Source organism: Megascapheus bottae, chromosome 10 (assembly GCF_031878675.1).
Source record: "Megascapheus bottae isolate mThoBot1 chromosome 10, mThoBot2.hap1, whole genome shotgun sequence".
In the NCBI taxonomy this organism is placed as follows: domain Eukaryota; kingdom Metazoa; phylum Chordata; class Mammalia; order Rodentia; family Geomyidae; genus Megascapheus; species Megascapheus bottae.
Window position 1 is genome coordinate 52,003,848 of NC_143518.1, and position 15,516 is coordinate 52,019,363.

The 15,516-nt window shown below is 43.1% G+C and overlaps 2 protein-coding genes across 4 annotated transcripts in view; one reads left to right on the plus strand and one right to left on the minus strand.

The window, feature by feature from the left end:
• The first annotated feature begins 1,536 nt into the window (after positions 1–1,536).
• On the plus strand, positions 1,537–3,762 carry C10H1orf74 (chromosome 10 C1orf74 homolog). Of its 2 annotated transcripts, none has more exons than XM_090341274.1 (2): positions 1,537–1,846; positions 2,328–3,762. In XM_090341274.1, exon 2 carries the CDS (start codon positions 2,392–2,394, stop codon positions 3,199–3,201), a length of 810 nt encoding a protein of 269 aa, XP_090197400.1. In that variant the 5' UTR covers positions 1,537–1,846; positions 2,328–2,391; the 3' UTR covers positions 3,202–3,762. The 2 variants fall into 2 exon arrangements, with proteins under 2 accessions (XP_090197400.1, XP_090197401.1); XM_090341275.1 differs by lacking the exon at positions 1,537–1,846 and adding an exon at positions 2,002–2,183.
• Positions 3,763–4,011: 249 nt separating this feature from the next.
• The window catches only part of Traf3ip3 (TRAF3 interacting protein 3), a 30,185-nt gene continuing 18,680 nt past the window's right edge, over positions 4,012–15,516 (minus strand). For both annotated transcript variants that reach the window (XM_090341271.1, XM_090341272.1), the window contains 8 exons: positions 12,268–12,408; positions 12,022–12,159; positions 10,604–10,739; positions 9,989–10,051; positions 6,950–7,006; positions 5,825–5,961; positions 4,993–5,106; positions 4,012–4,104 (listed from right to left, as the gene is read on the minus strand). In XM_090341271.1, coding sequence (XP_090197397.1) covers positions 4,012–4,104; positions 4,993–5,106; positions 5,825–5,961; positions 6,950–7,006; positions 9,989–10,051; positions 10,604–10,739; positions 12,022–12,159; positions 12,268–12,408 — 879 coding nt within the window. The remainder of the gene's footprint in view (positions 4,105–4,992; positions 5,107–5,824; positions 5,962–6,949; positions 7,007–9,988; positions 10,052–10,603; positions 10,740–12,021; positions 12,160–12,267; positions 12,409–15,516) is intronic.

Sequence of the window (15,516 nt, forward strand, 5' to 3'; positions counted from 1 at the left end):
TAACCATAGGTATCTCACTGCTCTTGTTTTAAACCTTTTATCAGAAGGCTGGGAATGTACATGCAAGTATCTCCTCATGCCCTCTAGCAGTTTCTCTGGTATTGATACCCAGGAATCCTCCATTCTTGGGCACTCAGTCTTTTCTGTCCCCTTTGGGTGGCTATACCACTCACTCACGAGGTGTCTTCTACTCCTTGGAAATTGGTGAGTTCAGTGATCACTAGCACTGGCTTTTCTTCACTGTACAACCCATTATGCTAGATTAATTGAAAGTTAAAAAGAACACAGTATAGGTAAAGTGGGAGATAATGTTGAATCTGGGTGGGGTCCCTTCATATAATTAACATCCCTAATATATGTTCTCAAAGCACCCCAAACTTTCACTTTCAGAACTATCATGTTCTTTGTAACTATATTAGCATCTGTATCCTGCTGGATTACAAACTTACTAAAAGTAACAGTTGTCTTAGAATTTTCTGCCTTGTCCTTGCAACAGTGTCTTATAACCATGTGTTCTCAAATATTGGTTGCTGTAATAAATGAACGAAGAAAGTCTTCCATATTGAGGATTTGTTGTTAATTTCCAAGGAGAAGGAAACTTTCTAAAATTAAGTAGTCACATTTCTCAACAAACTAGGTTTTCTCAAACTCTTTCCCTTCATAGTATGGGGCCAAATTGCTGGTAGATAAAAACGTGTTAAACACTAGGTCAAATAAAACTTTTCCTTCGTAATGATCTGGTCTAAAACCATGATCATCATTTATCATTGGAAATCTGCAAAATGACTCTTAACCATGAAGGTAGGTTTACTGTTTTGTACAATAATATACCTCCAGAGCCCAGGAACATATCTAGCATTTAGTAACTGAACATCTTCCCCCGCCTGGAACTCGACCTAGCAACTTTAGGATTCAAACACATCGAAGTTTAAAAAAAAAAAAAGGCAGGTTTTTACAGCACCCACGGGTTAGGATATCCTGCAAAATGTCAGTTGTCTTGAAGGAAAAGATCATTTTCCCAGATAGAAGCCAAAGCATCCCAGATCCCCCCCCCCCCCCCCCAGGGCCTTGCATTCTTTCCTGGCTCTCCTCGTTGAGGACTGGTAGCATTCGACTGCTTGAGCCACCGTTCCAATTCTGGATTCTTGCTGGTTAATTGTCGACTTTCGGACTGAATCCTGCCGGGCTGGTTTTGAACCCAGAACCTCAGACCTCACAGCCTCCAGCGTTGGCTTGTACTCGGGAGCCCGCCCCTCCCTCCTTCCCCCCCACCCTTACTAAATGCTTCCCCCCAGTCGAGGGGACATCAGACTCCGCAACACAAGAAGGGGAACGGGGTCCCAGAGCCACGAGCATCGGCTCCCCCGCCTTCCTCCACCGCCGCCCCGCCTCTTCCCTAGGCAGACGGGTGGGCGGGGCGGTGGTCGGCGCTGCCGGAAGAGGCGGGATCCGGGAGGTGCACACTTCCGGCCCGCGGGGCGGCTGTCCCGTCAGGCCTATCGCGGGAGCGCGATGACGTCATGGGAGAAGCTCCCGCCGGCCGGGCGGCGGGGGGCGGGGAGAGCGGGATGGTTGTTCATTCGCCTCAGGTTTTCAACCTGGAGCCGAGCTGGTTGTTCCGGATATGAGGTGGTTGTCTCGGAACCCAGCTGGCTGCCCGGGCCCTCTTCCGGGAGGGATTTCCAGTGTCGTGGTGGATGGCGTGCCAGGCACTGGCTTGCCTTTCCGGGCGGCTGGCAGGACACCGGAAGGAGTTCCTGGGCCCGTGACCCTGCGGCGGAAGTGCAGGCCGAGCGTCTGTGGGGGAGACCTCGGCCTCCTTACCCAGTCGGTGATCGCAGGCGCGGTACGTGTGTTGGGGGTGCGGTGGGGCGGGGGGGGGGGGGCTTCTTCCCCGAACGGGAACGCGCAGTCAGCAGAGGCTAAAATAAAATCCTCCTGCGGGTTTGGCCGTTGTCGTTTATTTTTCGTGTCTCAGGGTGAGATTCGTACAGCGGAGGGAGCAGAATGGGGAGCAGGCGTGGCTGGAAGGCAGGTGGAGCTGTGTCCTCTGTCTCAACTTCTGAAGGTTTTAATCCGACAGCATTTCAGAAGAGAAGCCAGACGTCAGAGGTTTCTATCTGGCTCTTAGGCCAGACAGACGAATTCTAGGGGACGAGGACTAAATCAGCCAGAGAAACCAGGTAGCCTTTGTAATCCCCCTCCTCATTGACCTAGATGAACCTTCTAAATCAGAGGAAAGAAGAAAATAGTTGCCAAACAACAACAACAAAACAACCTGTTGGTATGTTAATCATTTTCCCTGCTACCACTTCGTTTTTCTCTAGGCTCTTCCTCAAAGGTCCTGGACCCAGGGAAATAAACTGTGTCTAGCTAAGGAGGTCATGGTCGATGTTGCTTCCAGACACCATGTCAACACTGAACCCTCAGTTGCTGGTGGCAGCTGCTCAGCAGACTTTGGGCATGGGAAAGAGAAAGGGTCTACCTCGAGCTGCCTGCCTCCACCTAGCTGGAGAATTACTGGCTGTGGTCCAGGGGTTGAAGCCCGCCATACTGTATGATTGCAACTCTGCTGGAGTATTGATGCTTCAGGGGTATTTGGAAAAGCTGCAAGAACTGGGGTTCCTGGCCTCAGGACTTCACATTCTTGACATTGGAGAGAACAGCCTAATTGTCGATCCTGAGCAAGCATGTCAGCATTTGGAGCAGGTGCTTCTTGGGACCATAGCCTTTGTGGATGTTTCCAGTTCCCAGCCTCACCCTTCTATCTGTTCTTTGGAGCAGCTTCAGAATTTGAAGGTTCTTGTGACTGAGATCATCACACATCTGCAGGGGCTGCAGAGAACCTCATCCTTAGCAGCCTCCCACAGCAGGCTCCATTCCTCACACTGGAATCTCTGTACTGTATTTGGCATCCTCTTGGGCTACCCTGTCTCTTATGCCTTTCCTGTGAACCAAGTTGATGACAACTGTTTAGCCATGACCCCATTACGTGTATTCACTGCCCAGATGTCATGGCTGCAAGGTCAGCCCCCAATCCTGCTCTATTCCTTTAGTGTCCCAGAGAGCTTGTTTCCAGCCTTAAGGGATATTCTAAATGCCTGGGAGAAGGATCTCAGAACCCGATTTAGTACTCAGAATGACTTTGCTGAGCTTAGAATCTCTTCTGAGATAGTCACACTGCCAGCTGTGGCCCTCTGATTTTAATTCTCCTCCCATGTACAAGGTATTTAGTCAACAATCACCTCTGGCTTATCGGTGTCCAAGTGGAATCCTAAAAAGTGCCAGTTTTTAGTGTTTGGAGAATACAAGAGGAGAATGCTGGGATCAGTTGGTCACATACAGGAATGAGCAGTGGTGATAAGTATTGGTAGTACACATTTGTAATTTCTTTACTAGGACATCTTAGCAGCCATGTCTATTCATCTTTCATTGATAAGAGGTAGAAGGAAAGAAATCATAGGAAAAGGAAGGGTTGTAGATAACATAGTCTTGTATAGTAGCCTGTCCAATCTGGGTAGTGCCTTAGAGAAGTATTATGAGTGTTTCTGCCTATTTATATATTTCCAACTGAATTGGATTAAGGAGAGTAGACCTGAATACCTAAGTGTCATATTTGTAATATTCAGGAGTAAACTGAAGGTTCTGAGAACATTTTGTTAAGGTGACATTTATTTATAGTAGATTAAAAAAAATAGCTGGGTATCTCCTATAATCCTAGCCACTCAGGATGCTGAGAGCTGAGGACTGTTGTTTAAAGTTAGCTTGGGCAGGCAAGTCTGTGAAACTTATCTCCACTTAATCACCAAAAGGGCAGAAGTGGAGCTGTGTGTGGCTCAAGTGGTAAAGCTCAGGGACAGTGCCTATGTCCTGAGTTCAGGCCTCAGGACTGGTACACATTAAAATAAACAAAAAGTCAAAGTCCCACTTCATTTGGAGGGAAAACCCAGGCTATGAAGTTATCCAAACCTCTTGAGTTTCTTACAATCCCAGGCAGCAATCGCAGGCTATTCAGACCACCGGGTTGTTTTTGTTGGCCAGGAACACTGCTAGCATTGTAGCAATCACCACTATTAGCACTGGGAGCCATCGGTCACATTGCCTCTGGAGGGAGAAGACAGGAGAAGGCAGATATGAGTAGGAGAAAAGGGCAAAAATAACCTTTTTGTATCCCAGTGAAAAATCTTGGATCGGTGGCAGGAAGGAAACATTTTTGTGTCACTTCCTCTTTGATAAAATCACTTCACTAGTGATCTGTCTTGCATGGAATTATATAGAGGGGCCAGACATTTGAATACTGATATGAACAATCAAGAGTGAAGATAACTGTTCATGTCCCTCAATACTTTTGCTCTTCTCTCTCTGTCCTCTTGCCTTCATTGAAGCCTAAAAGAACATCCTTTTTTCCTTGAGCTAATACAGGTTCAGTATGCCTTATCTGAATTGCTTGTACAAAGAGTACTTCAGATTTAGGAATTTTTTTTTTTTCACATTTTGTAACCTTTGCATCAGCTTTACCAGTTCAACATACCTAATACAAAATCCCAAATGCTACAACATCCAAGATTTTGTTCCTTTGTTCATTAACCCCATGGTTCATTTATTTTCAGAACTGGGGATTGAATTCAGGGCTTCAGGGACATGCCAACACAAGTATTTTCCACTTGAACCTATCCCACTCTGAAACTTTCTGAGCATCATGTCAGTGCATAAAAAGTTTTCGATTCATCACATTTTACATTTTGGATTTTTATCTGAGGTTGTTGGACTTGTGTAGTAAGTTTTTCCTTTCAGGCTAAGAATTTCATGAAAATTGGGCTTGGGTGTATGAGCCAGGGTTTCTTGCTATCCTGTCAGCATAGTATAAACCCAAGTGGAGTAGGACAGGATAACCTGATGATCTTGTGGGCTGATAACTTTGATCTGTAGGATTTGGCTAAAAGAAGGCCCACTCCACCATTGTCTAGGACTGTGCAGGATGGACCTTCTTACTCTCGGAGGCGGCTGCTGGCTGTGGCTCAGCTCTTCTCGACAGTGTTGCAGCTTGCGCAGGCAGGAGATGTACTCATCACTGAGGCTGTCTAGCTCTGAATGCAGTTCTCTGCACTGGGGAGAATATCAACAAAGTCATTACCACCAGTTGTGTCTGGGATAGACCCAGGCAGGGGAGGCTGCTCTGAGTAAGATGCTCCTTTCACTTCTTTTGAATGAACATTCTTCTTTCCCAGCCTATCACAGATTTCCATCTGTCTTTTTGCTATCTCACCTAGTTTTGTATGGAATGTGTTCAGTTGAATGACTGATTATATATATTACATTTAATACATGTATATACGTTCTCATTAACTGTCTGTACAAGTGGGGTTTTTTTGTGTGTGTGCCGGTGGTTTACCCCTCCCCTTCTCCCCAAAATGGAGTTCTTATAATACAAAATATCTAGAAGTGATTTTAGTACAAATTTCTTTCCCAAAATCAATTGCTTATACTTCCAGAGATGTGCATGTGATGTTTGTGAGTATGTACATAGGAAAATTTTTTACTAGTTAAAAGACACTATATAGAGCTTAAGATACTATAGAAAGCTTATTCAATTTGGGACAGAGTTTGAGAAACTAATGTGCTTTTCAAATGTGCTTGAGTTTAAGTAGAATTTTTAAGGAAACTACTTAATAAGACCTTGAATAGGGGTTGGCATAAATAAGGAAGTGAGAAATATGGACAAGTCACTGGCCATTGATTCACAATTTAAATTCTGAAGTCCTGCCCTCTACCTGGCTCCCATCAGTTTTCCCAGAACCATCACAGGCCAAGGACATGGTCTTACCTCCTTTTCCTGGGCCTGGAGCTGCAAAGTCTTCTTTTGCAGCTGGTCTCTAAGATCGTAGTCATTTTCCTTCCCTGCGCCCTCAGGCTTCACTTCATTGGGTGAAGGCTTTGAATTCCACTCTGGTAAAACCTCATCTAAAAAAGCAGCCAGATTCTCAGTGACAGTAAGGCCCACACCTGTGTCAAAGGGCCTCATTACCAAGTGAGAATTTCTGGAAGTCAGGGTAGAAAGGAATTGGGAAGGGCTTGCCCTTGACTAGATGGAATAGAATAAAATTCTCTGACTTGAAAAAACCCCTTTGGAATCTTCCCTGCTCACTTGATAACTGGAGTCTTACTTTTCTTCTTATCTCCAGTGTTGTCTAATGTTGAATACTTACTGATTTTCTTTGGTTGTATGCTATGTAGTTTCTAGTTTTCAAGTGATTTTGCTATATGTATCTGTATTACTCAGTTTCCCTTGTGTCCTTATTTCAAGTTTCTGAAGATGGCATTCAAATTTTAGGATTTTCTTTAGTTTTAATCTCCATGAAAAGAGCATTAGACCAGGAATTAGAAGTTCTGGATTATTGTTAGTTTTATCTTTATTGTTTTAATCCCGTATATATGGCCAGATACCTTTATTGTTTTATCCCCTCTGTGTGGACATGGTAACTTTTATGTCACACCAGAAATGGCGAGGCGAAAACATGTTGTGGTAAATGAGGAGCAATTGCCCCTTCCAAATGAGTGAGGAATTCTTTTCAGGAAGTGTGGGCAACATACTATTGAGAGCTTAACTTAGATGACACTTGAATACTTAATGGGTTGGGGCTGAGAAATCAATTGTGATTTGTATAGTCGAGTGTGTAAAAATTGACATGAAACCCTGACTTCAAAATTAATTTATTGCAATGTTTAACATAAACAAAGATTTTCCAGAGAAAGTATAAGATACTTTTTCACAGTTTATGTATCTCCCAGCATGGAAGGGCAATTAATTAAAGTGTTCTCAGGGCCAATGATCAAACCATTCCTTAAGACTCCTTTATATCCTTGCCATGACAAGACTCTCAGGACTGGATGGGACTTCCAGATAGGAAAGAGGTATTATCTTAGAATTCATGATAGTAAATTTGCTGACCTTTCTGTACTAGTTTCTCCTGTTCTTGAGGATGTAAGGATTGATTCTGAAGCAGACCTGTTGGAAAACACAAATAATTTGCCTGTGCTATCAGACTTAATTTCCAAGAGTCTCTTGCCAGATCTTTGCATAGAACCATAATTGTTAAAGATGTTCCCATCTGTTAAAAATTGAATTTTATCCCTTAAATTCAATATGTTGAAATTTTAACTCCAAATACCTCAGAATGTGACCTTCTAGGAGATAAGAGTCTGCCTTCATTAAAAAAGTCAGGAAAGTGGGTTCAAATCCAGATACTGGGGTTTTCATAAGAAGTGAAATTTGAATGCATCCAGGAAGATAATGTAAAGAGACAGAAGGAGAAGATGGCTATCTGTCAGAGGCTTGGAATAGGACCAACCCCCAAAGCTTTCAGGGGAAACCAACCTTACTGACACCTTGATTTGGACTTGTGATTCTCCTGCTTCAGCCTCCTGATATCTTTAAGTGAAGGTGTGCACTATGATATCTGGCTAGGAAAGGACCTATACATCTTCAATATAGATGACTTAAAATTGTGTTGTGAGGCTTGAACTCAGGGCCTAGGTCCCTAAATCCTCTTTGTGCTCAAGGCTAGTACTCGCTATCACTTGAGCCACAGTGACACTTCTAGTTTTTTCTGGAAAAAAATGATTTATTTAAAAAGTATATGCAATAAAATCTTGATGTAAAACTAGCCACAATACAGTTAAAAACAGCATGATAGGAAGCAAATACATTCTTTTCCTAGTTACATCTTTTGTACATATGTTGTGCTTTGCCAGCTGAACGTTTTCTTTACAATTTGAATCACATGTATGGTAGAAAAGCAACTTAAATACTATATTAAAAACATAAAGTGGGGCCGGGAGTTTGGCCTAGTAGTAGACTGCTTGCCTAGCATGCAGGAAGACCTGGGTTCCATTCCTCGGTACCACATGCATAGAAAAAAGCTGGAAGTGGTGCAGAGGCTCAAGTGGTAGAGCTCTAACCTTGAGAAAGTCCAAGGACAGTGCTCAGGCCCTGAGCTCAAGCCCAGTACTGGCAAACAAAACAAAACAAAAAAAACAACTCATAAAGTAAAAAAGTAAAAATCCTTCTCCCCATTCTCTTCTCAGATACTGATGCTCCATCCACGCTTCCTGACATTTTGGTTTTGATGTAAATAGCTTCACATTATACATGTTCTAGAACTTCCTTTTCACAGACACAATCATGGGATTCTCTCATGATCACGCTGTTGAAACAATTTCATTTGTTCCGTCTGCCCACAATTCCTTCATTTAGCAGTAACCAGGCAATTCCCTAATGCTGCTCCTCAAGGTCTTTGTGTTGTAGAAATGAACATGCTGCCTGCTCCTTTAAATTAATGCAGCTTCCTATATGTCCTTTCAGCCAATGCATGACAAGTTGACCTTGACCTCACCTTGAGGTCATGATGGACTGAAACCTCTGAACCCAAACAAACCCCTCTTCCTTTGACACGTTTTTCCCTCGGATCTTCTGACTCAGGTATAGAAAACTAGCACAAAGGTCTTCTTTTTATCTCTTGTTCCACTTCCTGAAGATTCTTAATGTGTCTCAACTTGCTTTTGAGTATTACAACCTTTTGGCCTCAAGTGGTATCAATTTTAAAAGATGTAAACTAGCTGAGTGCTGGTGGCTCATGCCTATAATCCTAGCTACTCAAGAGGCTGAGATTTGAGGATCACCGTTCAAAGCCAGCCTGGGCAGGAAAAGTCGTATTTCCAATTAACCATCAGAAAACCAGAAGTGGAGCTGTGGCTCACAGTGCTAGCATGCTAGCCTTGAGCAAAAACACGCAGGGATGGCATGGAGGCCCTGAGCTCAAGCCCATGCCAGACAAAAATAAACTGAAATAATAAAAGATGTAAAGTGTTTGTAGCAGACATCCAACAGTCATTAGGACATGGTATGCATAGGGGAGCAGGGAGAACCTTTCCTTCTATAATGTCAGTTTTAACAAGCTACTACCTTTATGCGCAAAGTATGTAAGCACACTTGAGAGGGCGTGGCCTGTGAGTGCATGGTACACAGACTTTCCCTCAGATCTCAGCTGTCTGAGTAGCTAGGATTACAGATGTGAGCCACCAGCTCAGTGGCTGGATAACTTTTAGAGTATGATCTGGCACTTCTAGGATAGTGTATGATCTGACACTTCTAGTTTTTGAATGGTTAATTGGAAATGAGTCTCGGGACTTTTTTGGCCTGGCTGGTTTTGAACCTCAATTCTCAGATCTCAACCTCCTGAGTAGACAGGATTATGTACACACACACACACACACACACACACACACACACACACACACACACACACACACACACACGATTTTTTGCCAGTTCTGGCGCTTGAAACTCAGGGCCTAAGCACTGTCTGTGGGCTTCCTCAAGGCTAGAGCTCTACTACTTGAGCCACAGCACCATTTCCTACTTTTTCTATATATGTGGTCCTGTGGAATTGAACCCAGATCTTCGTGCATGCTAGGCAAGCACTCTACCACTAGGCCATACTCCTGGCTGCTAATATTTGTCTATTGTAGGACTTGAACTCTGGGCCTGGGCTTTGTCCCTGGGTTCTTCAGCTCAAGGCTACCACGCTACCCCTTGAGCCATAGCGCCCTACTCTTGGAGATAAGAGTCTCACAGATTTTAGTGCCTGGCTTTGAACTGAGATCTTCAGATCTCAGCCTCCTGGGTAGCTAGGATTACAGGCGCGAGCCACTATGCCCAGTCTTCCTAATATTTTTTTAGTTGTCCAGTTCCGACAGAAATGCAAGTGGTTACATTAGCATGTAAGGTTAAGAATAGGAAGGGAACAAATAAAAAACAACAGGCTAAGATGTGATGTGTGAAGAGCTATGAAAATGACCCTACTTTAAAGTAGTGACTTTAAAAGTAAGGGTCTCTATTCCCTTTTCCAAATACCCTTTTGAGGACCTGGAACCCCAGATGCACCAAAAGCTATTTGAGCCAACTTGAGGTTCTGTAAAGGAAACTTACTCTGCAGTTGTTGTACTCTGGTCATCAGGACATGTTTTTCCTCCTCTGACCTCTTCAGTTGATCTGAAAATGAAACAGTGCAAACTGAACTCGAAGAAGCCATCTTAATGAACTCAACACCTGGAAATCAGTAATAAGTGCTGCCTTGTCTGTGGTCTTTGATAGTCAAGTGGGATAATTTGCTTGTCTCATTCTGAAGAGGGAAACGGGAACCAAGAATCTTACCAACAACTAAGGGTCTGCACCACAGGGTTTGAACTAAGAGTTGTATTTATACTCTGGTTCTTTTTCCCAGCCGGCACAGGCTTTCATTCTGCCAAGTGTCTCCCCTGACCTTTCCCTTTCAAATTAGGAATGTGGCCTTGACACATGACTAATATGGGAGCAGCTGTGGTTTAGCCAGGGGGATGGGCTGGAGAAGAGAGCTCATGCAAGTGCAGCAAGATTAATTTTTGTCTTGGCTGATTAAAATAGCTTTGCCCTTCCCTCAAGGAAAAATGAAATCATAAGGCCAAACAAACGAAGGCTGAAGCTTTTTTTCCCCCCTTAGCCTCTTTCTCTGAGCTCACTTGCTATGGTTCCTTATGCTCCTGAGGCTTTTGAGGAGGAGGATACCTTGCAGGTCCTGGGTATTGGAGTTGCACAAGTCTCTGTCCCCTTGTAGGCATTCAATCTTGGCCTGCAGTTCCTGGTGCTCCATCTCCAGAAGTCTCAGGGCCTGATTGAGCTGTGCATCTCTGCTGTCAGCTCCCTGCAAGGAGGAAGGGCCAGCACAACAGCAGGTTAGTGCGTGGTAGAGATGGGGAGAAGTCCAATGGAAGAGGAAAGTCACAGAAAATGGCTGAATTTGGACAAACCATGTTAGGGGAATGAAAACATGAGATTCTTCGTTTTGCTTTCTTTTAACATTTATAACAGTACATTCCATTTTTAATATTCATCCACAAGGGACATGTCTGGCCACCTTGATAAATTTCTAGATTAAGACATACCGAGTATAACTTTTGTATGTTTTCATTTTCTCTGGGGAATAGGGCCATTTCCACACATAATTAAGACTTAACAGTCCCCCACACCTGCTTACAAATTGCCTTACAGGTGGTGGGAAGAAGGACAAAGGTTGAGTTGTTCATGCTATGCATAATGGCCAAGGGAGGTCCTCTCCTTTAACAAGTTTCATACATGTTTTCTTATCGAAATGCTATGAGAGACCCATTTCAGAAAAATTGTAAAGATCAACTTTGAGGGTAGACCCTCAAAGTTCCAAACCATGTAAGTGAAATCTCCACAAAGCAATGCCTAATATGTACTGCATGCTTACATGTGCCAGGCATTATATCAAGTTTTTTTTGCATGGATTACTGTTTTATCCATACAACAATCCTATCATATAAGTACTGTAGCCTTCATTTTTTTCCTCCCGGTCGTAAGGCTTCCCATTTTCTAGTGGTTAATTGGAGATAAAGAGTCTCATGGTCTTTAGTGGCCAGGCTGGCTTTGAACCTCGATTTCAGCCTCCTGAGTAGCTAGGATTATAGGCATGAGCCTGGCTTACTACCTTCGTTTTGAAAGATGAGACAACCAAGAATTAGGAGGTGGTTACCTTTCCGAGCTAGCAGATTGGAACTCTTGGAACATTTACTCATGCCAACAGTCCACTCTAATCACTTAAAAAAATGCATTCTCAGGCTGAGTTAGTACCCCACAAGCAAATTAGTGGTATTTGTTGTACACACATAGTTATGTGCAATTCTAAACTGCTATTCTACTGAGAAGGCGTTCATATAGTAGGTTGGGGTAAGACATGAGTAAGTTCATGAGAAATGCAAAGGGTTGGGCTGCTTTTTGCATTGGGATAGTGTCATTTCAGTGAACAGTTCATTTGCATGAGCAGGTCAGGTATCTTTACTAAACTCAGATTTATATTTCAGAGTTAAAACAGTGAGTCTGGTACAAAGTGGGCAGTTGAGTGAGGAACTAAAAGCTCAGTGCTTTCTGCAGTTTTTCTCACCCTAGCCCGCCTCCCCTGGTACCTGCAGTTTGGACTGGAGGATGTGGAGTTGATTCTCTAGCTCACTGTGCTGGATCCCTAGGGTCTTCCAGGCCTCCTTCAGAGCTTTATACTGGCTTCTCCACTCTTCACAGTTCAGCTCTGCCAGGGCTAGGGACCGCTGAGGAAGAGCAGAGAGCTGGTTCTGGTGGAAGCCTTCTCCACTGAAGAAGGGTTGTTCCCAGAGCTATCCCTGAGGTTGTCAGCTCAAGGACCACTGCATCCCTACCTGTGTGCTCTCCAGTTGCTGCTCCACACTCATTTTCTCCTCCAGCACTTTCTGCAGTGACTCCTTGGCTTTCTGCTCATAGCTGTGTTTCTGGTCTTCCATTTCTAATAGTACTTTTTTCATTCCCCAAGGGGAATATTTCTAAAAATGTGATGCAATTCAACAAATACACATTGAACCTACATGTACCAAAAGACCTGTGATACAGACATGAAAAGAATTTGGTCCTTGCCTCCAGTGAGATACCATTATCTGATAGGCATCTTCTTTCCAGGGATCCCCTAGGCCATGAGAGGTGAGTGTCATAGGTTTTGAAACTGCACCCTGGGGCTTGCACCCTAGGCTTTCCAAAGGCTTTTGAAATCCATTGTTTTCATGCCTAGCATTATCACCTACCCAGTCTTTTAATCCTTAAGCCAAGGGGGTCATCAATTTTTCTCTTCCTAACTCAGAAATCAGTTTGTCTTGAGCTTTATCAAGTCAGCTTCCTAAACAGTTGACATCCGTCTCCTCTCCATCCTTTTGGATAATTCCTTAATTCAGACTCTAACACTAATATATAGGTTAATGGAATACTCTTCTTATCTGCATTTGTACAGATCTGATCATGCTACTTCCTATTTGCTAAGGATCAGGTCCAAATTCCTTGACTTGGCAGCTTACAACCCAGGCTGCTATTTTGTCCTACTTTACCCAAGCTGAACTGCTTGCAGGTAGAGTTCCCCAAGCACCATGCCTTTTGGCCTCTTCCATTGCTCAAATCACCGTTTCTGCCTAGGGCCTCTCACTCTTTTCACCTTGTTTATTCATGTTCAAGATTCAAGCATCAGTTCAGATAAATCTTAACTACCTCCATCCTCCTAACTTCTTGTGGATGAAGTGATCCTTCTAAGTATTCAGTTGCATAGTACACTTACCAGCCTCCATTGTTCTGCTCTACTGAAAATAATAAAGTATTTCTCCCTTACTGATACTGAAGCTTTATAGTAGGGAAAAATGCTGTTTCTGCTGAAAAAAAAAAGAAAAGATCTTTGCTGGGTGCAGTGGCTCACGCCTACAACCCGAGCTACTCAGGAGGCTGAGACCTGAGGATCGAGATTCAAAGCCAGCCTGGGCACAAAAGTCCAAGAGACTCTTATCTTCAGTTAACCACTAGAAAACCCAAAGTGTTGCCGTGGCTTCAGGGTTAGGGTGGTAGCCTGGAGCTGAAGAGCTCAGGAACAGTGCCCAGGCCCAGGGTTCAAGCCCCATGACTGACCAAAAAAAGAAAACCGACAACAAAAATAGCCCCAGAGAACTGAATTTTTTTGGTAAACTCAATAAATGTTTTAAAATGAATGCATTTAAAAAATACTCCTCTTAGCTTCAGTAACAGGGAAAACACAAAAACAGATTTGCAAATTCACCAAGAGCCTGGCTCTACCTATGCCCTTCATCTTTTTGTCCTATAATTGTGGAGAAGGCAAGCAGCTATTACCATCAATTCTAGATATCCTGGAGAGTAAGCAGTAATCCAGATAATGGAAATTTAGGAATCAATAGGAACACTTTCCATTTAGTTTTGAGGTCTTCGGAAATTTTTCTATTTATATGTGATTGGGTCTTATGTATTTGGATTTTTTTTGTGGGGGAGGGTGCCAGTTCTGGGGCTTGAAACTCTTGGTCTGGTCATTGTCCCTAAACTTCTTTTGCTCAGGGCTAGTGCTTACCACTTGAACCACAGCTCCACTTCCAGCCTATTTTTGGTGGTTTTAGTGGAGATAAGAGTCTCATGAACTTTCCTGCCTGGCCTGGCTTTGAACTTAGATCCTCCGATCTTAGCCTCTTGTGTAGTTAGAATTAAAGTGTGAGCCACTGATAGCTGGCTTATTGAAACCTTTGTTAAAACAACAACAAAACAAATCCAGGAGTGATTGTTGAAGACATACATGGACTTAACCATGCTGGTTACTGGCCAAGCTTCATCCTTCATCCCCAGTTGAAAATGAGTGGACTGGCACTCTGCATTATATTTTAGTCTCTTAAATCCTTGGTTGGTATTTGCCACCCTTAAAGTTAAGACAGTATTAAGTGCAGGTAAGCCTAACACTTTAGACTTGTCACTTTTACTTTTCTAAGTACTGGACTTGCTATGTTACCAAGTCTGACTATCCAAACTGGGCAATATATATTTGCTGTTTTGACTAAAATGTGGCATTATGAGAAAGATATTTTAAAATACCAAGTGGGAAGAAAATCCTATGAAATTAGTAGGACCTTTCTATTTTATGCCCTATTCCTGGCTTAATTTCATAATCATGATTAGTTCAAAATTTTCTTAGCTAGGAACTACGAAGTCCCTAATTTTTTTTAATTAAGCTCAAAATGAAAACTCCTATTTAATTTTCTTTCCTTCTAAGTAATCTGACCTATGGCAATATTACTTATACTTCATGTTGTGCAGCATAAATTCTACCATAAAGATTATAGCTTTCAGATTTTAATGTGCAGTCATATCACCTAGGGGCCTTGTTGAAATGCAGATTCTAATTCGGTATCTTTTTTTTTTTTTTTTTTTTTGCTAATCCTGGGCTTGAGCTCAGGGCCTGAGCACTGTCCTTGGACTTTCTCAAGGCTAGAGCTCTACCACTTGGGCCTCAGCACCATTTCCGGCTTTTTTTTCTATGTATGTGGTACCAAGGCATCGAACCTGGGTCTTCGTGCATGCTACGCAAGCACTTTACCACTAGGCCAAACTCCCGGCCCCTCCAAGTATCTATTTCTAACAGTGATTTAAATGATTTCCTCCTTTCCATAATTCTGATTATTACTATTATTTTTCAAGGCCTCAGCACTCTCTATCAGTAAGTTTCCTTTTAGCTTTTTAATGGTTTCCAGAAAGGTCATTCATTGCCGATGGTCTGAAGAACACACAAGGAGTATCAAAGTTCTGGCTTATTATGCTATTGGAATTTCTGAAGTGCTCCATATGGTATACCATCATGCCTTGAACTGTCTACAGGATGACAATACTTGGGAGACAAACACACCTTTAAATATCCCATTATTAATATGAACACACATATATCTAGATTTTTTTTTTTGCCAGCCCTGGGGCTTGAACTCAGGGCCTGGGCACTGTCCTTGGACACTTCTTGTTCAAGGCTAGCACTGCCACTTGAGCTACAGTGCTACTTCTGGCTTTTTCTGTGTATGTGGTACCCAGGAATCAAACCCAGGGCTTCATGCATGCGCTCCACTACTAGGCCA

Coding starts and splice junctions, on each gene's coding strand:
- C10H1orf74 (XM_090341274.1), top strand. CDS start 2,392: ATGTTGCTTCCAGACACCATGTCAACACTGAACCCTCAGTTGCTGGTG.